The 20111-nt window shown below is 47.6% G+C and overlaps 1 protein-coding gene across 4 annotated transcripts in view; it reads left to right on the top strand.

Moving 5' to 3' along the window:
* TGFA (transforming growth factor alpha) overlaps positions 1-19516 on the top strand; it is a 108318-nt gene extending 88802 nt beyond the window's left edge. For 2 of the 4 annotated variants that reach the window (XM_023224007.3, XM_023224005.3), the window contains exons 3-6: positions 1160-1280; positions 10283-10432; positions 13447-13556; positions 15922-19516. In XM_023224007.3, the coding sequence (XP_023079775.1) occupies positions 1160-1280; positions 10283-10432; positions 13447-13556; positions 15922-15929 (389 nt within the window). In that variant the 3' untranslated portion in view covers positions 15930-19516. The remainder of the gene's footprint in view (positions 1-1159; positions 1281-10282; positions 10433-13446; positions 13557-15921) is intronic. The other 2 variants (XM_023224008.3, XM_023224006.3) reach the window with 1 other exon arrangement.
* Positions 19517-20111: the final 595 nt, after the last annotated feature.

The following is a 20111-nucleotide window of genomic DNA, read 5'->3' as shown; positions in this document are numbered from 1 at the left end:
TTTTTAAGTTCCAGGGTATATGTGCAGGATGTGCAGGTTCGTCACATAGGTAAATGCGTGCCATGGTGGTTTGCTGCACATAACAATCCATCACCTAAGTATTAAGCCCAGCATGCATTAGCTCTTTCCCCTAATGTTCTCCCCACTCACCCTCCCCCAAAAGGCCCCAGTGAGTGTTATTGTTCCCCTCCCTGTGCCCATGTGTTCTCTTTGTTCAGCTCCCACTTATAAGGGAGAACATGCAATGTTTGGTTTTCTCTTCCTGCGTTAGTTTGCTGAGGATAATGGCTTCCAGTTTCATCCATGTCCCTGCAAAGGACATGATCTCATTCCTTTTTATGGCTGCATGGTATTCCATGGTGTATATGTATCACATTTTCTTTATTCAGTCTATCATTGATGGGCATTTGGGTTGGTTCCATGTCTTTACTATTGTGAATAGGCCTGCCATGAACATACGCATGCGTGTATATTTATAATAGAATGATTTATATTCCTTTGGGTATATACCTGGTAATGGGGCTTTAAGTAATCTTTATAGCCTTATCACTCCTACTCTTACCAAGAGAAGCCCTGCTACCATCTTCGTGCATGTCCTTCCCAGACTCCTTCATGTCTAATTTCTATTTGTGTTGTTTTTTTTTTTAAAGGAGGATCATCATACTATACAGACCTTACTGGAAACCCTTTTACTTCACTTACTGTATATCATAAGCACTTTTGTATCATTAACTCTTCCACTTCTGCATCAATTTAATGGTTACAGAATATTCTTTTGTACCTTTCTCTTCTCTTGCTTTCAAAACAGATTCTTATGAAAGCTATCTAAAAAAAATCACTGTCACTTTGCAAAAGTGAAATTAGGTAGCTCTTGGGTTGAAATAGTAAAATTGCTCTGTTATCTTTGAATTACCTTAGTTTGGGGGGAAAATTGTTTTGCTGTCTACAAAAACAAAAAGCTGGAAAGCGTGTTATACAGGAGCTCTAGGCCTGTCCTAGGCTTTAGGAAGTAAGTGAGAGCCGAGGAGGGGGTGCCCCAGGTGACAACCCAAAGTCCCAGCCATCGGGGGCTCCGCCTTCTTGACTGGTAGGGTGGGAGGTGTGGGGTATGCATGTCAGCTGTTCCTGGATCTGAGCCCGGCGTCTTTCCTCTCCCCAGCAGACCCGCCCGTGGCCGCAGCAGTGGTGTCCCATTTTAATGACTGCCCAGATTCCCACACTCAGTTCTGCTTCCATGGAACCTGCAGGTTTTTGGTGCAGGAGGACAAGCCAGCATGTGTGTAAGTATCCCCTGTTCTCCTGGAGTTCTGGGGCTGGGGTCAGTCTGACATCCAATTAGAAGAGCATTTACCTCCACAAGACTTGCCAGAGGCCCAGAGACCCTTGGAACCAGATGTGTCAGAGGATTGGAACAGTGGACTGAGGGACATCTTTTTCAAAACCAGCTGGGTAAAAATCCAGGTTCCAGGGCCCCCAGCCCACAGCCACTGAGGTAGAACCCCTGGAAGTTCAAGCCTGGGGCTCTGCATTTTTAACAAGAATCTCAGGTCACTCATGGGTTCCGTAAAGTGTGAAAATTCTTGGATTCAAATTTAATTCATAACTTAGAATTTCTGGAGCACAAGACACTGGGATGGATACCTTTGAGTGGCCAAAGTCTCTAAGATGTGGTCTCTGCCCTCCAGCATCTTCACAGTCCAGGTCATAAAACAAGCCAGAAGCGTAGGCGAAGGGCTAGTGTACATACATGGTAATAGAACCAGGAGCAATTTAGAAATAAAGATGCAGGACATGCATGGTGGTCTCCACACCTGGCTGAGCATCATCCTCCTGGGGGGGCTTCTCGAAGTATTACTGAACCCTGCTCTGACCTACGGAATCACAATCTCAAGGAGTGGGAGCTGGGAATCACATTAGTTCAGAGCCCCGGTGATTGCCACAGTCAGCCAGGTTGGGGAAGAAAGTCACTCGAAGAAAGCTTCCCAGAGCAGGTGTTAGGGTTAGACCAGCTGGAGAGAGTAGAGAGGTTGTTCCAGGCCTCACGTACTTGGGGGACCTGCTACTGCAGATCAGCTTGGCTACACCAGGGAGACAGAGAGGAGACCAGCTTAGAGACAAATTGGAGGCCAGAGCCTGTTGAAAGCTGTCTTTATTCTTTAGGCAATGGAAGCCATGTGAGTTTCAGAAAGACATATTTAAAAACAATCAGTCTGTCTATAATAGAATACTATTAGGGGGACCTATATTGAACCTTGGCACTATGACATTTGGAGCTGGGTAGTTCTGTTGTGGAAACTGACCTGTATACTGAAGGGTGTCGGCAGTATCCCTGGCCTCTATCTACTAGATGCCAGTAGCACCACTATTCCTGGCTGTGCCAATCAAAAATATCTCCAGACATCGTCAAATGTCCTCTGCAGGGCAAAACTGCCCCCAAGTTAAGAGTCACGGATCCGTATGAAATTGCCATTTTTGTAGGTCAAATATGGTTGAGGATCAGCAATTTCATACTCATCGTTAATAAAAACTGGCACCTATTAAGGTTTTGGCTTCATGTCAAGTACTGTTTGAAGTACAATCCATGTGCTAACTCATTTAATCATACTGACCCCATGAAGAAGAAAGAGAGGCTATACCCAGCTCACATAGCAGGGCCTGGACTCGAACCAGTCTCTCTGGCTCCTGAAGCCGAGTTCTTAGCTGTGATGCTTAAGGCCATCAGATGCATCAGCCCAGGAGCCTGGGGACCAGGAGAGCCTGCTGCAGTAGGCGGTGTGGGCAGGGCTTTCCTCTGCCTGAGGTGCAGCTGTGTGAGCCTGGGCAGGCCCCTCAGGGTGCCTCTGAGCCTCACCTGGAGAGGAAGAAGGAGAGGCACACTGGCCACCCTCCTCCTCGGAACACCGCAGGCCTAAGAAACTCCTCCAGATGACAGGCCTCCGCACCCTGTTAATACAAAGCACGATGATGATGATAGACACTGTCATTATTCATGATTATCATTCTTATTGATAATTAACATACTAGGGGCCCCTGGGGGACTGATGGGGCTGTTTTCATTGGTGCCCTGGTCATTGTGGAAAAACACTGGCCCTGAAGGAAGTTTGCCCTCGTGACCCAGATATCAGAAAGCTTCCCTGTACAACAGGCAGAAGGTACTCTCCCACCAGCCACGTCCAGGGCTCGGCCCAGAATCAAGCATACAGGCCTCTTGTGCACTGGGCTATGAGTTTAGAGAGTCCTCTTTGGAGAAAAAGGCAGGTCTTTACCAAGTTCTGACCCAAAGTGAGTCAGAAGCTCAGTTTTTCTCCTCAGGTGCCCTCCCCACCAGATCAGGGCTGGTGTAAACTTTCCAAGAGCTGGCAGCCAGGCAAGTCAAGTCACAGCCACCTGTGTGGCAGAGAAGTCCCCTCTTCAGCTGTTGGAAGCCTCCTGAACGCTGGGGTGGGTGACTGCTCTCCCAGTCCCCGCACTCCCAAGCCCTCCTCTTGGCCCAAGGGAAATATAACTGTCCACCACACTCACACACCCTTACACTTTGCTAGTCAGGGTGATTGGCCATCTCTCCACATTCACATCATACACATTACTATTAGTAATAATAGTAAGTGCTCAATAAAAGCTTAGTTCGTGGCAGGCATGGTACCCAGCACTCTGCCTACCGTAACCATGGATCCCTCACAACTCCCCTCTCAAGTAGGGATTATTACCCTTGTTGTATAAGTGAGAAAGCTGGGGTTCAGAGAAGTTGAGCAACTTGCCCAGAGTCCCAGAGCTAGTAACTGGCAGAGGTGGGGTTCAGTCCCATCATTCCAGTGCCAGAACCCATACTCCCAGCTGCTGCCCAGAGGGTGCTGTGCCTCCGCTTGGCAAAATTCACCTCAAACCACTCAGCTCTTTTGTTTCCAGGCATCTTCCCTCTGCAAATTAACCCTCCTCCTAAGAAAGGTCAGGGTCATCCCCAAGCTCAGTCCCCTGACCGCAGACTCTTAACAGGTTTTTCCTATGGGCCAAGTGCAGGACTACAGAGACAGCTGAGACATACTCGCATTTGGAAAAGCTGACCATCTTGGGGGAGCCACGGCCATGCAAGCAATTACACCTCTTTGCCTCATTTTCCCCCTGGATCTTAATGGCCCAGGGATGGTATTCAGTCTACAGAAATACTTTATATGGCAACAGATAATGAGCCACACTGTTCTTAGGTGACTTTAATCAGTTGTCAGCATTTTAGAAGTCAGATTTCACATTTCCATGCAGACGTCGGGGTCCTCTTGAATAAGCAGAATGGCAACACCGGGCCTGAACTTCCAGACGCAGCCCCTCAGCTGGGACTCACTCAGGTGTGCCGCCCCAGATAGGGCTCGCCCTCTCCGGCCCTTCATTCTCCACCTCTCCCCAGCATTCCCGACAGCAACATGGAACATTGGTCCCTGATCCCCTGTTGCCCTGCTGCTCTGCTTACACCAGCCCACTTGGCTCACTTTGCCATCCACGGGACCCCTTGGGGCTTGCATGTGTTCAGCCCTGGGACAGGGTCCTCTGCAGGCCCCTCTGCAGCACAACTTACCCCCCGATGGCTTGTGAGCTCTGAGAAGACAGAACCATACCTTATCCCTTTTTGTATTTACAGTACCCAAAAGAATGTTCTAATTAATGAATTCCCTCTAGACCAGAAACACTTGAGTGCATGTAGAGAAAGCAGAACATACTGTCCTTGCTCCTGTGACTTGCCCAGCCTTGGGAAGCTGACACACACATCCTGGTCAATAAACCTGCAAACCCTGAGGTCAGGCCCCATCTGTCATGGCCTCATCAAGCAAACCCACAGGGAGCCAGGATTCTAGTCTCCAGAGGGAGCACTTTCTAATAAACTCCGTCTTCCATAAGAACAACAGTCTTTAGGTTTCCAGAGAACCTAAAATGGCATCTCACGCTATAAAATGAGGGAAAGAAAAAAAGTTTAAACAAATAACTAGTCACAGGCTGCCAAAGGTGGTGAAAACTAGCCTTAGATATTTATGCTTCAGGTGAACCTCAATGGTATTTTACAGCTCCCTTTAATAAATCCCCTAGCTCCCGACCACAGCAGAAAACTAATGGGAAGAGAATTTGCAAAGACAGTAAAGCTATAGAAATGCAAGGTTAGGACTCTCATCACTTTTTCCCCGAGGCAGATTCCTCACACCATTGGTCTGCTGCCTGCAGAAGCCTTCAAACAAAGGAAAGCCGTTGAAGGAAGCCACCCAGGTGACAAGTTTACCCCTGGCAACCAGTTTGAAGTTTCTCACCTGTCCCAAATGCTGCTTGGTGACCCAACTCCCTGACAAGTTTCCCACAGCAAAGTATGAAAGCAAATTCCTGTCAGCCAAGGGAAACATTCCACCTGGCCCTGGCCACAGAACATTCCAGTGGAATCTGAACAGAGTTAAACACCCAAAGAGACCTGACCGCCATCAGTTCATAGCCGGCTGCCTGTGTAACCAAGGTGGTGCCTCCCCAGAGATTAGGATTGGGGCAGTTTTCTTGTTGGTACTCGAGCCCCCTTACATAGATCTATCAGCAGGTGGTGGTAGGGTTAAGAAGGATGACATCACTCCCATCCACAGGTCTGGAGAAAGTGCAGGTCCTCCCAGAGTGGGGGTCACACACCAGGCAGGAGGACACTGGAGTTAAAGGCACGGATTGGAGGTCAGGCAGACAGAGGTAAAGTCCAGCTGAGTCTCCCATGCAAATGACTTGGCCCCTTTAAGCCTCTGTTTCTTTGTGCACAAAATGAGGATACTAATACTTCATAGGATTGTAATGGGGCCCTAGTGATGATAATGTATATAGAGCAATTGCTGCCTATGACAAGAGCCACTGGACTCATAAGTAGTGGGACTACTTAAATTAATTGATTAAAATTTAGTTTCTCAGTCTCACTAGCCACATTTTAAGGATGTAATACCTCAGGGTAGCTAGTGGCTACTGTATTCATCTGCCCAGCTATAGACTCTGTCATGATCATGGAAAGTTCTATTAGACAGCACCGGAGAACATTCAAGCCCAGTTCCCAGCACAGCATATGAGCTCAAGTGTTGCTATTGTGGCCGCTGTTGGCACCATCACCGCAGCCAAGGGATGTTGTGAGGTCCTGCTGGAAGGAGTGTGTAAGTAGGGCTGACCATACTCCAGCCCTCTCCTACCCAGCCCCCAGAGCACAGAGGTTGTAGGACTTGGTGAATCTGGTTCTTGAAAGGCTGAGAATGCGTGAGTCCAATACACGTGCCCTTGGTCCTAGCGCATCCACTGCCTCATAGCCCTGTGGAATGTGCAGCCAGGTGGGAACCAGCGCCTACCTGAGGCCAAGGAGAGAACAGCAGCTGGGTTAAGTGTGATGATTCATTTGCAGCCAGGTGAGGTGACTCTTCCCACTCCTGTGACTTGTGCCTAAACTAATCAGCATAATTAAGTCTAATATTAGTAGAAGCTTGGGAAGTTTTTTTTTTTTTTTAATATGTCACTAAACCTTTTTCCTTTTCCGTCATAAAGAGCAACTGAGAAGTATTCCCAATATTACAACTAGGAAGAGAACGGATCGCCCTCCCCTGCCCACTAGAATCAGCTGGGAGCTTTAAAAATCTTGATGCTCAGGACTGACTCCTAGAGATTCCGATTTAATTGATCTAAAGGTGTGGCCTGGACATCAGGATTTTTGAAAGCTCTGCAGGCAATTTCAATGGGCAGCCAAGGTTGAGAAACATTGGTTTCACTATTAAAAACTTCATGGTGGCTCTCAACTCTGGCTGTGTCAGAATTACCTTTTGGCCCTTTCTTTAAAATGCCCTGGCCCCACTTGCAAAGAGATTTTGATCTGGGAGGTCCCAGCTGTAGGTGAGACCCACTGGGCTGCTTGGGGCTAAGACACACTGTTCTTGGAGCTCTTCTAGGTCATGACCTGGAGTCCCAACGATGAGGCAGTTACCCAGGTGCCTCCCGTGCCCCCCACCTTGGGGAAGTGTTCTCTCAGAAGCATGTTGGGCTCCCTCACTCTGTGGGACTGGGAGTTGAGTGTTTGCAGCTATTACACTAGCGTGATAGGCATTCTTGGCATGAAGACTTTCCTAAGGGGCTGGGGCTCCTGCTGGGGTGGTTTTAAAGCAGAGCTGATTTGCAGGGGCCAGCGTGCATGAATGGCAAATGTTCCTCTGCTAGAAAAAGCATGGAAAGTCAGCAAGGTGTGTCCCAGCCCAGGGGGTTGTCTCCCTTGGTACGTTAAGATGGCACTGTCTGGGGGCACATTTGCACCTTGCCACACTGACAGCGAGGAGACCTTGCTACAGGACAATCAGTAGCCCATCTCTTGTGTCTGATCAGGTTTGTGTTTGTCACTAAATCACTAGCCCGGGGTATCTTCCAATCCAATTTGCATTAACCCAGAAAGGTAGCCTTATTGGGTGAGACTGTTAGTTCCCGAACCTCTAGAAGCTTTTGTTTCTTCATCTGTCAAACAAGGTAAATAATAGCTGCAACCTCACAGGTCAGTTGTGATTGTTGGGATTAAAAGAGATGATTCATGTAGGAGTTTAGCCTACTGCTTGCAGTAAATGTTACATGTTGTAATTAGCAGTTGGTTGCCACTATTTTATTTAAATGAAATTTACTGGGGTCTCCAGTATTGATGTGTTAAATCATAGCGTTTTTAGAGCTGAATAATAGGCGAGGTGCTAGAATCCCTCTTTCCCAGGGCCTGCTGGTTAGAGTAGAAACGCTTCAAGTTGTGTGAAATTGTCATGGGTTGTTCACCTTCCTATACCCTGAGACTTTCACAAAAGACTCTGCAAATCCTCATTATGGTACCCTTCGCCAGGAGAAAGAAGCACTAACCCTAACCCTAACCTTTTGCAGAGAAGTCTCACTGGCTTGTCTACAACTCCTGGTTACAAATCTGATAATCCACTCCAAAGCCCAGGCTCCCCGGCCCCATTCCCTTCAGTGGTTCACCAGAGGTTTCTGTAGAGCTAAGCTTGGCCCTGCCCTGCAAGAGCAAAAAGGCTGGGGCCAGAAGTGAAGCTGGTTAGAGAAGAGCAGTCAGAAAGGTGGGCATAGTCCTGGGGGGTTCAAAGAGGAGAGGTTAGGGAGATCAAAGTGAGCTATGGAAGAATAGATGGATGGGTGACAAAAAGGAATGTGAATGAGTCTGTAAATTACATTCTTCTGGAGAATGTGGTCCTTGGAATGGAGCCTGAGGAGGAGAGTGAGGAATGATATTCCAGGTGGAGAAGGTAGCCAGAGTTGAGATGCACAATGGAGGGTAGTTGTTCATTCATTCTGCCGGCGTGTCCTGAGTCCCCACGTGCTGGGAACTGTGCTAGGTGCAGTGTGTGGATTGGCAACAACTTGGATGGGCTGGAACCTAGATGGGTGGGAGATAAAGTAGAGGGGTGGATTAGGGCCCTGTGGGAGAGAGGGCTAGCTATCACAGAGGAAGCGCACAACTCAGGGACCTCATCTGGAAGGTCGGAGAGCCATCTGGGTGCAGGGTGAAAACTTGAGGAGCTAGAGGGAGGGACCCTTTGCAGGATTTTCTTGAGATATGGACGGCTTAGATTCATGCACCGCCTAAGACTGTTGCTTATCACCTCTCAGCCTGGAGTCTAATCCACTCTTCGCCTCCGCCTCATAGGAAAGGGCCAGTGCCTGCAGGGAAAGCTGTTTCTTGACCTTTGCCTTTGTGTAATTTTGTTATTAAAATCAAAGCAAGCAAACAAACAAAAAAACCCCCGTCCCTGTCCCATAGCCCCCTGAGCCATTGAAAGTCACTGTTCTTATTCAGAGTTCTGTGATCCCCTCTCAGTGTGCCTGGTCTTCAAAGGCCTTTTAATCTAAAAGTGAAGGTTAGAGGCTAATTAATCAAAAGATAAACTCTTTTAAAAAGTTTAGCTCTCATTGCCATGTCTAGGGGAGAAACAAAACAAAACAAAACTTTAAATCTAGCATAGGATATGGGGCCGCTCTGCTGAGAAGTCCCCACCGGCAGGCCGGGCGCGGTGGCTCATGCCTGTAATCCCAGCACTTTGGGAGGCCGAGGCGGGCGGATCACCTGAGGTCAAAAGCTGGAGACCAGCCTGGCCAACATGGTGAAACCCTGTCGCTACTAAAAATACAAAACTTCGCCAGGCGTGGTGGCATGTCCTGTAATCCCTGCTACTCAGGAGGCCAAGGCAGGAGAATCGCTTGAACTCAGGAGATGGAGGTTGCAATGAGCTGAGATCCCGCCACTGTACTCCAGGCTGGGTGACAAGAGCGAGACTCCATCTCAAAAACAAAAAAGAAGTCCCCCCTGGCAAAGGAGGTGGTGATCTTACATTTCTATTGACAATAAGAATGTTACTCCATACAAAGGGACCAGTGTCTAAGCTAAGTATCTTTTATTGAGAAGAATCACATGCCTGGGGGATTAGTGGCTCAGGGTGAGGGGATGCCTGTAGAAGAAAATGACCATCCCATCCTTATGGCCAGGGCACATCCTGAAGCACTTTTGAGACCCACTCGTGCATAGCAGGGGGCTGTGATTAAAAGATTAATGCCAAAGAACCTCTGAATGGTAGCAATGCCAGGAATTACATCACCTGGTGTTGGCACCAAACTGTACAGGCTACACGCACATTCAAACATGACCTTGCTTATGCCTTTACTAAGCCTGGTATGGAGGTAGGCCAGGTATTGACGGACAGGAGGACACCAGGGTTCACAGGAGAGTAGTGACGTCTACAGTCCTACAATGACCAGGTAGTGGTGCTGGGTAATCTGGTAGATACTTGAAGAACTAATTAAACTTTATGAAGAAGATAAAAAGGCAAACCACAGCCTATGTCTCCACTGGTTTCAGATGTTTTCTTTCTCATCACCAGAAATTCTGAAAATACACATTTGGTTTAAAAATAACCTGGATTTTTTATGAACTGCCAAAATGAAGCCTGTGTCATGAACACATTTACTGCCTTTATTCCTCCAGGATGTGGCATAGTCACAACAGTCATGGATTGCTTCAGGTGTAGCTTGCATCCTCAGATGACAAGGATGATTAGATTCCCCTTCCTTCTCCACATAAGCGGTGGTGCCTGCAGCAGGGACGTAGGAGGCATTTTGCTGACACCTTTCCCTCCAATTGCAAAAGCTGGCAGGGCCCCTTTGGGCTTTACCTGCAGGCTGTTGGTCCCTCCAGGCAAGTCCTCCGTGGAGAGCTAGGGTAACAAGACCTTTTGTCAGGAGAGTGCACTGACGTTCCTTTCTTCCCCAGCTGCCATTCTGGGTACGTTGGTGCACGCTGTGAGCATGCGGACCTCCTGGCTGTGGTGGCCGCCAGTCAGAAGAAGCAGGCCATCACCGCCTTGGTGGTGGTCTCCATCGTGGCCCTGGCTGTCCTTATCATCACATGTGTGCTGATACAGTGAGTACTTGCTGCCCCTAAGGCCAGGTCCCCTGCCCGCCTCCCCTACCAGGGACATCTGCAGTACATCCAGATAACAGGGCCACCTCGGCACAGCTTATTGCTGTGACGTCTGAGTGGTGTCAGCAAAGCTAAATGCTACTTTGATGACTGTTGGCATGGCATGGCAGCCAAGCTGCATGAAGGCCTCGTACATCCTGGGTGGATCCCCAGCTGGGGGGTTCGTGCACCGTGGAGGCCAGTGCGGAACCAAAAGCATGCTCGTTCTTTCCACGGTTGTGTTGGAGTCTTCAGAATAGTGATGAAGTGGGCAGGTGCTCCAGAGAGGACTGGAGACAGCTCCTAGCCTCCTTCCAGCAGCAGCAAAAGTACTTTCTCTCTGCAGAAGTCACTTTGCAAATACTAAACCATGTCGAGGGCCATTGTTGCTGTTACAGGCTGATGACCATCACTCTGTACAGCTCTTCCTCTTTGTCCACTTCTCTGCCCCTCCTCATCCTCCAAAACTCAGTTACTGTGTTGTATCTTCCAGGAAGCCTCCCTGGGGCCTAGACCAGGAGAGACCTTTTCAGGTGTGTCTTGGCCCCATTTGCTTGCCCATATCTCCTGACTGGACTGCTCTGCAGGGTCAGAGACCCTGGGAATACAGTGCAATATTCCTAGCATTTGGAACTATGCCAGATTTATTCCCTGGAAATATCTGAAGTCTGAATCTTAGGGGATTTGTTAGGTTTGTGCAAAAGTAATTGCGGTTTTCACCATTACTTTTTAAGACCAAAACCACAATTACTTTTGCACCAACCTAATATACCTGATTGGATATGCACAAGGAAGTCTCAGAACAGTTAAAGGCTGCCACTCAATTCAGTGTAGGTTAACTCATGGTGGAGACGGTCAGTGGGTGGGCCCCTCTGGCGAGGCTGTGGTCAGTAGCTACATGTCGATGCAGGAAGCCAAACTTATACCCTCCAAGGTTGCCTAAGGTTTGGACAGATAAACAAACCGTCCCTTTGGTTTGTGGCTATTGAGACATCTGAAACACATGCCCCTGGTTCTGGTAACAATGGGGCACCCCTTAGAGTCCCAGCTTGTTGACAGTAGCCACCGCTTGCTCACATCCTTCTCCTGAACCAAGGCAGCACTGAGTGGTGAGGGATGGGGTCTGAGCTGGGTTGCCCTTTCCCTCCCCTCCAAGCAGTATCCATTCTGCTTCCAGAGGCCTTGGAAAAACATGTTTGCTGGGAGAAGATAAGCAGCTCTGGTTCAGACTGGGCCACAGCCCAGGCTGGGCCACTGAGAAGGACCCTCCTCAAGAAGCAGGAGCAAGCTAGTGGGCTGCCAGCCTTACTTGTCATGGCCAGTAGCTGTGTGTGCTGCCCCATCCTTCCATTGTCCTGTTTCTGTGACCAGGAGGGTCACAGGGACTTAGGAATAAGACTGGGGACCCATGTGGGCCTCCCCAGAGGGACCTAAGAGCTAATTTTGGCAGATTATCTGGAAACAGGAATGATCTAGATGCCTAGACAGCATCTTTCATTTCCAGGGAGGCAGCCAGTCCCAACTCCTGTGTCCGTTCCCAGCCTTGGTCTCCCTGCCAGAGACCAAGTTCAGAATTCATGAGCCAGAGACTAAGCTCTCACTCCTGCCAGGCTGCTGGCTTCCTGGGCTTAGGGTCCTCCTGAGTTGCAGGGTCCAAGTTGGGAGCAGCTTGTCCCATGCTGGAGGGATCTAGAGGCCTTGATCCCATTGCCCTGGGATGCTCCTGTCTGTGAAGTGACAAGGACAAGCCCACCTGGCTGGCTGACTGTGAGAAAGTAGTCATTGATGGCTCTGGAACCAAGGCCTTTAGAGCCCCCTGGCATGGGATGTGCTGTTTCCAGTCCAGACTCTGCAACTCAGGAGGGCCTCATGCCCAGGCACACTGCTCTGGGCTCTCAGTTTTCACCTGTGACATAAGCAGGTTGGGCAGGAAGGTCTCAGAACCTCCTCCTTAGCCCTGCTGTCCAAAGATTCATTCAGGGGCTCCAGTAACCTGACCAGCTTCTCACTGCAGGACAGTGCCAAGACAGGGACTGGGATGGGAATTGTGAAATGCCCACTGGATACCAAGAGAGAAGCCCAGCAACAGGCTTATTTCTTCATCTCTGCCATCTGGCTCATCTTAGGAAATTTCTCCTAACTCCAGCCCTAGCCCAGAGATACATAAATTATATATGCATTAAGGTTAGAATGAGTAGAAATGAAGTTCTCCACGATATCCCAAGGGAAACGGCTGGCAGCGTCTGTGGGTAACTCCTCTCTCACTCAGTGCTTTCTTTTCTCTTCTTCTTTTGGGGCTTTATTTTTCTTGCAAACTCTGAAAGCTCTCCGTTCCTGCCCACAGAGGGAGGCAGGAACCTTTATAACCCTGATGCCTCAGGACTGCAGGTCACAAAGGTTTACAGAGAGGGTAGATGTTCCAAAACTAGAGAATTTTAGTCCTGAAAGCAGGATTCAAAGCCATTGAGATCTATAACTCATTCTTCCATTTTTTTTCCATGGGTCAATTCAGCCATCCAAGTTCCCTGTTCTGCTACTGGCAATACCAGATGAATAACCTCTTCCCAAACCCTCACAGCCATGCCAGCTGGAGGTGGCCACTTTATCCCAGTCCTTTGTCCCGATTCTGAGGCCATTACACTTGTGAAGTTACCCACCTGGTTCTTTATCAAGAAAGCCAGATGGAGGACCAGCTCCCTCTGACAGCTGGGGAAGCTGGAGCCAGGTCAGCTTGTAGAAATGGAGCAAATACCAACAGATGCTTCTGTTGCTGGCCAGCATCTGCCCCAAAAAACCACTGCCCTGTCAAGCTCTCATCCCCCTATAGTGCCTGTCCCTCTAGAAGCCCCCATGGGGAGCTGGTCTAGAGCTGGTTTAGAGCTGAAGCTGCCCAGCAGGGCCCTTGGGCAGATGCTGTGCCACCCTGGCCCTCCTGCCAGGCTCCTGCCCAGACTGGGACCCCTGTGTCTTTGCAGCTGCTGCCAGGTCCGAAAACACTGTGAGTGGTGCCGGGCCCTCATCTGCCGGCACGAGAAGCCCAGCGCCCTCCTGAAGGGAAGAACCGCTTGCTGCCACTCAGAAACAGGTAACGAGCCTCTTCTCTGGTGGGAGACACTATTGGGTGGAGAAAACGACCACTTTCTCCAAGTCAGGGCTGAGGTTCCTGGAGTATGAAGCAGGAAGAGGGGAGAAAAGGAAGAGACTGTCTCATTCTATCAAGTCAGGTTTAGCTTATTCATAGGTGCCTTTTACTTAGTAGGGACCCCTTATATCCTGGCTGGTGGCTGTGGAACCTTTGACAAGTTACTCAACCTCTCAGAGTCTCGAGTTATTTTGTTTTGTTTTGTTTTGTTTCTGTTTTTTGAGATGGAGTCTTACTCTGTCACCCAGGCTGGAGTGCAATGGTGCGGTCTGGACTCACTGCAACCTCCACCTCCCGGTTTCAAGTGATTCTCCTGCCTCAGCCTCTCGAGTAGCTGGGATTACAGGCATCCACCACCACACCTAGATAATTTTTGTATTTTTAGTAGAGACAGGGTTTCGCCATATTGGCCAGGCTGGTCTGGAACTCCTGACCTCAGGTGATCTGCCCTCCTCGGCCTCCCAAAGGGCTGGGATTACAGGCGTGAGCCATTGTGCCCTGCTTAGCCTTGGTTTTCTTATTCTTAAAAAGATGTTGTGCAAATTGCATGAGTACTGATATAAAATACCTAATATAGTGTATCACCCAAATTGTAGGCACTCAAGAGATGTTCATTCTCTTTCCCTTGAGAAAGTCACCTCCCCTTTTTCATCTGTAAAAGGAGGCATTTGGCCTGTGAAAGGTCTCTAAGGACTTTAAAACCCTTAGATCCTATGATCTTCATTAAGTTTACCTTTTTTCCTGGACATTTTCGCCAACATCCATAAAGAAGATTGGACATCAGGATGTGGGGCCCAGCTTGCACCTCAGGAGCCTCCTCAGAGCATCAGTGGCTCTGGGCTCATGGAGGTGAAGAGTCCTTCATCCAAACAGGGAAGGAAAAGTCTCACACCGGCCAGCTTTTCGGGGATGCGATTTTGACCAAGAGAGCCCATCGTAAAGTTTTTCTTGAGGACATAGTGGGTCAGGAGACAGTCATTAAAGCGAATCCACCCAGAAGTGTCCTTCCCTAGTAAACACTTGGTGTTCAGAAGTTCCGGGGTCCATGGAGAGGATAGGGAGGAAGGCTGCTGGGAGGCTGGACACACGTGCGTTCATTAGAGCTCATGGTCATCTGGAGGGAGCGGAAGGCCCAAGAACACACGTGTTTGTTCTTTATTTCAATCACCATAGTCACCGTGTGCAGTAAGTGAGCACACACAGACTGTGCAGGAGCAGCACTTGAGATTAGGAGCCATAGCTCTTGAGGATGCAAATCCATTCAGCCTTACAGTGGCCTTAGGAGGAGGATGGTTCATGAGTGATGTGGGTAAACTGAGTCTGCTGACAGCCTGCTTGGGTCCCACTAGGAGTCAGTGGGGGAGTGAGGATGAGAACCAGGGCCTCTAAAGACCCCTCTCAACATCTCCTTTCAATCACCTTGGGCTAATCCATTGAGCTAATGAAGGTAAATCTTTTTATTTTTTCTTTTAGCACCAATAGAAACATGTTTTTAATCTTTTAAGAAAATTTGTAATAGATTCTGTAGCATTCGTCTGAACCTAACAGAGTCGTTTGGGGTGGAGTAAGTTTCTCGTTAATGTCACTTCTTCTCTACCCACATTTAAGAAGTTAGCTCTAAGCCTGGGGATGGGTCTGGCCTTTAGAGATGGCCACCTGGGCTGAAGTCCCTCTCCCTCAGATGGTGCATATCACCACCTCATGTAGCACCTGCCAGGCCTGCTGGGCCTAAAGGATGGGTGAACCAGGGGTACTCACCTGTGAGCACCTCCAGAAGAACCATGCCAAGGACCTAGAAAGATGTCCAGACTAAGTTGAACTCAGGAACTGAGGATGGTCCATGCTGCCTCACCACAACAGATACAGAGGATACCCTCAGGGCCCAGCCATTGAAAAATAAATGGGTCCATTCAGGGGAAGCCTTTCTGCCACCAGAGCCCTGAACCAGGGCTGCCCATCAAGTCACCCCTTACAGAAGCTGGCTGCAGGCCAGATTAAAATGACACCCTCACAACAGGGGGCATCCCCCTGCTCCCCCGCGTATGCCTTCCTTCTGCTACCACTCACTCACTCACTCACTCACTCACTTTCAGTCAGTCTCTCTAGCTTCCTTTGGCACTGAAAGCACAATGTCAGAGGTTGCGATCCCCAAGACTGAAGCAGCAGAATTTGGACTCGGGCCTAACTCCCCGAGAGAACTTGGTGACATTGGCTGTGCCATCTCCAAGTCTCTTTCCTAAGCTTATTTTCCCAACATGGCCAGGGTGTGGCCCACAGCAGTACCTAACCTGTTTTTCCTTCCTGCCAGTGGTCTGAAGAGTCCAGAGGAGGAGTTTGGCCAGGTGGACTGCGGCAGATCGATAAAGAAAGGCTTCTTCAGGACAGCACTGCCAGAGATGCCTGCACGTGCCGCAGACCTTCCTACTTGGCCTACGATCACCTGTGCAGCCTTTTGTGGGCCTTCAAAACTCTGTCAAGAACTCTGTCTGCTTGGGGTTATTCAGTATGACCTAGAGAAGAAATCGGTGGACCATGATTTCAAGACTGGTTAAAAAAGAACTGCAAAGAGACGGACTCCTGTTCACCTAGGTGAGGCGTGTGCATCAGTTGGTGTCTGAGTCCAGATGTGTGCAGTTGTCTTCTGCCAGCCATGGATTCCGGGCTATCTATTTCTTTTTAATGGGCCACCTCCCCACAACAGAATTCTGCCCAACACAGGAGATTTCTATAGTTATTGTTTTCTGTTATCCGCCTCCTGGGGAAGAAAGTGAAGGAGGGGAAACTGTTTAATGTCACATGAAGACCCCAGCTTTACGAGAAGCTGTATCCTCTAACCACGAGACCCTCGACCAGCCCAACATCTTCCATGGACACATGGCATTGAAGACTGTCCTAAGCTATCGCCATCCTTGGAGATAATGTCTTATTTATTAGATGGATAATGGTTTCATTTTTAATCTCTTAAGTCAATGTAAAAAGCATAAAACCCCTTTAGACTTCTACATTAATGATGTATGTGTTGCTGACTGAAAAGCTATACTGATTAGAAATGTCTGGCCTCTTCAAGACAGCTAAGGCTTGGGAAAAGTCTTCTAGGGTGTGGAGATGGAACCAGAGGCTGGGTTACTGGTAGGAACAAAGGTAGGAGTTCAGAAGTGGTGCCATTGAAGCCACAAAGCCAGTGAATGCCTCAATACATTCTGGGAGAAAACTTAGCAAATCTATCAGCAGGAATCTGTCCCCTCTGTTGAGGAGAGAGGAAGAGTGTGTGTGTCTACACAGGATAAACCCAATACATACTGTACTGCTCAGTGATTAAACGGGCTCACTTCCTCGTGAGCCCTTCGTGAGTATGTTTAGAAATAGAGCATTAGCCACGAGCCATGGGCATTTCAGGCCAAATCCATGAAAGGGGGACCAGTCATTTATTTTCCATTTTGTTGCTTGGTTGGTTCGTTGCTTTATTTTTAAAAGGAGAAGTTTAACTTTGCTATTTATTTTCGAGCACTAGGAAAACTATTCCAGTATTTTTTTTTTCTTCATTTCCATTCAGGATGCCGGTTTTATTAATAAAAGCTCTCACAAGTCACCTCCACTCTGTGGGTCTTCCTTTCCCCGCAAGAGAAGGAGCAATTGTTCCCCTGAGCACCTGGGTCCATCTGACCCATGGGGCCTGCCTGTGAGAAGCAGTGGGCCCCTTCAAATACATAGTGGATAGCTCATCCCTAGGAATTTTCATTAAAATTTGGAGACAGAGTAACGAATAAATAATATATAAACTCCTTATGTGAGGAAATGCTACTAATATTTGAAAAGTAAAAGATTTCCCCCTATTAACTCTTAAGTGCACCTAGCTTATTACATCATGAAAGGTACATTTAAAATATGTCAAATTGGCTTGAACTTTTCAGAGAATTTTGTCTTCCCCCCTAATTCTTCTTCCTTGGTCTGGAAGAACGATTTCTATGAATTTTCTCTTTTTTTGTATATATAATTCAGACAATTCTGACCCGTGTCTTCACTTCGGGCACTCTTATTTAACAGTGCCACACTGGAAGCACTAAATGCAGCTCAGATCTGTTCAGAGCTGACCTCCCAGCAACATAGTTGACACAGCTCCAGGTTTTTAAATTATTAAAATAAGTTCAAGTCTACATCCCTTGGGCCAGATATGTGGGTTGAGGCTTGACTGTAGCATCCTGCTTAGAGACCAATCAATGGACACTGGTTTTTAGACCTCTATTGTTCAGTAGTTAGCATCCAAGAGACTTTGCAGAGGCATGGGAAGATGAGGCTGGACAGATGGCAGAAGCAGAGGTTCTCTACGAAGACATGAGATTTAGTGTCTGTGAATGCTCTGGTTCCTAGGTCCAGCAAGTCACACCTGCCGGTGCCCTCATCCTTATGCCCATAACACACATGCAGTGAGAGGCCTCAAATATACACCTCCCTAGAAGTGCCTTCTAAGTCAGTTCTTTGGAAACCAGCAGGTCTGAAAAAGAGGCTGCATCAAGGCAAGCCTGGTTAGACCACTGTCCATGCCTCAGGATAGGACAGCCTGGCTTATTTGCAGATTTTTCTTCTAGAAATCAAATGACTGATAAGCATTGGATCCCTCTGCCATTTAATGGCAATGGTAGTCTTTGGTTAGCTGTAAAAATACTCCATTTCAGGTTAAAAATGCATCTTCTAATCCATCTCTGCAAGCTCCCTGTGTTTCTTGCCCTTTAGAAAATGAATTGTTCACTACAATTAGAGAATCACTTAACATCCTGACCTGGTAAGCTGCCACACACCTGGCAGTGGGGAGCATCGCTGTTTCCAGTGGCTCAGGAGACAATGAAAAGCCCCCATTTAAAAAATAACAAACATTTTTTAAAAGGCCTCCAATACTCTTATGGAGCCTGGATTTTCCCACTGCTCTACATGCTGTGACTTTGTTTAAGCATCCTGGCAGGAAATGTTTTCTTCTACATGGAAAGATAGACAGCAGCCAACCCTGATCTGGAAGACAGGGCCCCAGCTGGACACACATGGAACCCAGCCAGGGATGCGCTGGCCATTGTGTCCCTGCGGGAGAGATGGGCAGAATGGCCCTAGCGTCCTTTTTCCTGAGAAAGGAGAAAAAGGTGGGATTGACACTCACCCACCCACACTGGTGAGGGAGGAGAATTTGTGCTTCTGGAGCTTCTGAAGGAATTGTGTTTTGCAAGTACAGAAAACTGTCTGTTATCTTCAAGCCAGGTTTTCCAGGGCACATGGGTCATCAGTTGCTTTTTCAGTCAATTTGGCCGGGATGGACTAATGAGGCTCTAACACTGCTCAGGAGACCTCTGCCCTCTAGTTGGTTCTGGGCTTTGATCTCTTCCTACCTGCCCAGTCACAGAGGGAGGAATGACTCAAATGCCCAAAACCAAGAGGACGTTGCAGAAGTAAGACAAGCATGTGTATATTTTTAAGTGTTCTAACATAAGACCTGTTCTCCCTAGCCATTGATTTACCAGGCTTTCTGAAAGGTCTAATGGTTCACACGCAGAGAGAGAGAGAGAGTACTGAAAAAGCAACTCCTCTTCCTAGTCTTAATAATTTACTAAAATGGTCAACTTTTCATTATCTTTATTATAATAAACCTGATGCTTTCTTTTTAGAACTCCTTACTCGGACGTCTGTATATGTTGCACTGATAAGGTTAATATTTAATGTTTTAATTTATTTTGTGTGGTAAGTTAATTTTGATTTCTGTAATGTGTTCATGTGATTAGCAGTTATTTTCCTTAATATCTGAATTATACTTCAAGAGTAGTGAGCAATATAAGATGCAATTGTGTTTTTCAGTAATGTGCATTGTTATTCAGTTGTACTGTACCTTATTTGGAAGGATGAAGGAATGAATCTTTTTTTCCAAAGTCAAGACTGGAGTGTTTCTTTAATGAGAGTAGGATACTGCTCAAGAAAATGAAGACTTTTCTCTGCAAATGTGATTGGTGCAGAAAAATTAGATGATCTGTTACAAAATGTAGAAATCCTATAATTAACCATAGTTGATCCCTGTCTTCTTGAAGAATTCAAGTTCTCTGAAGCTCTTCCCAGTATATAAGTACTTAGTAGACTATGTGTCCAATAATGCTAATTGATGTGGTGGAAAATATATACAATCTCTGCCACTGCAGGAATTGAAATCTGGTCGAGAAGACAGACAGATATGCTGAGAATAATTCTGGACTATTTCTAGACAATACAAATATGCCATGAAATTATAAGGTAGAGAACATATGTTAACAGCGGTGGTTCTCAAAGCATGGTTCCAGACCTGCAGCATTGGTATAACCTGTGAACTTGTTAGGAATGCAATTCTTTGGGCTCCAGCCCAGACCTACTATATTGTGAGGGTGCTCCACACTCTCTTTGCCCTCTGGGTGATTCTAATACATACTCAAAATTTTTAAATATTTTTTAATTTTGTAGAGAGATGGGGTCTCCCTGTGTTTTCCAGGCTGG

This window comes from Piliocolobus tephrosceles, chromosome 15 (genome assembly GCF_002776525.5).
Source record: "Piliocolobus tephrosceles isolate RC106 chromosome 15, ASM277652v3, whole genome shotgun sequence".
NCBI classification, from domain to species: Eukaryota; Metazoa; Chordata; class Mammalia; order Primates; family Cercopithecidae; genus Piliocolobus; species Piliocolobus tephrosceles.
This window is presented reverse-complemented; position numbering and strand designations above follow the sequence as displayed.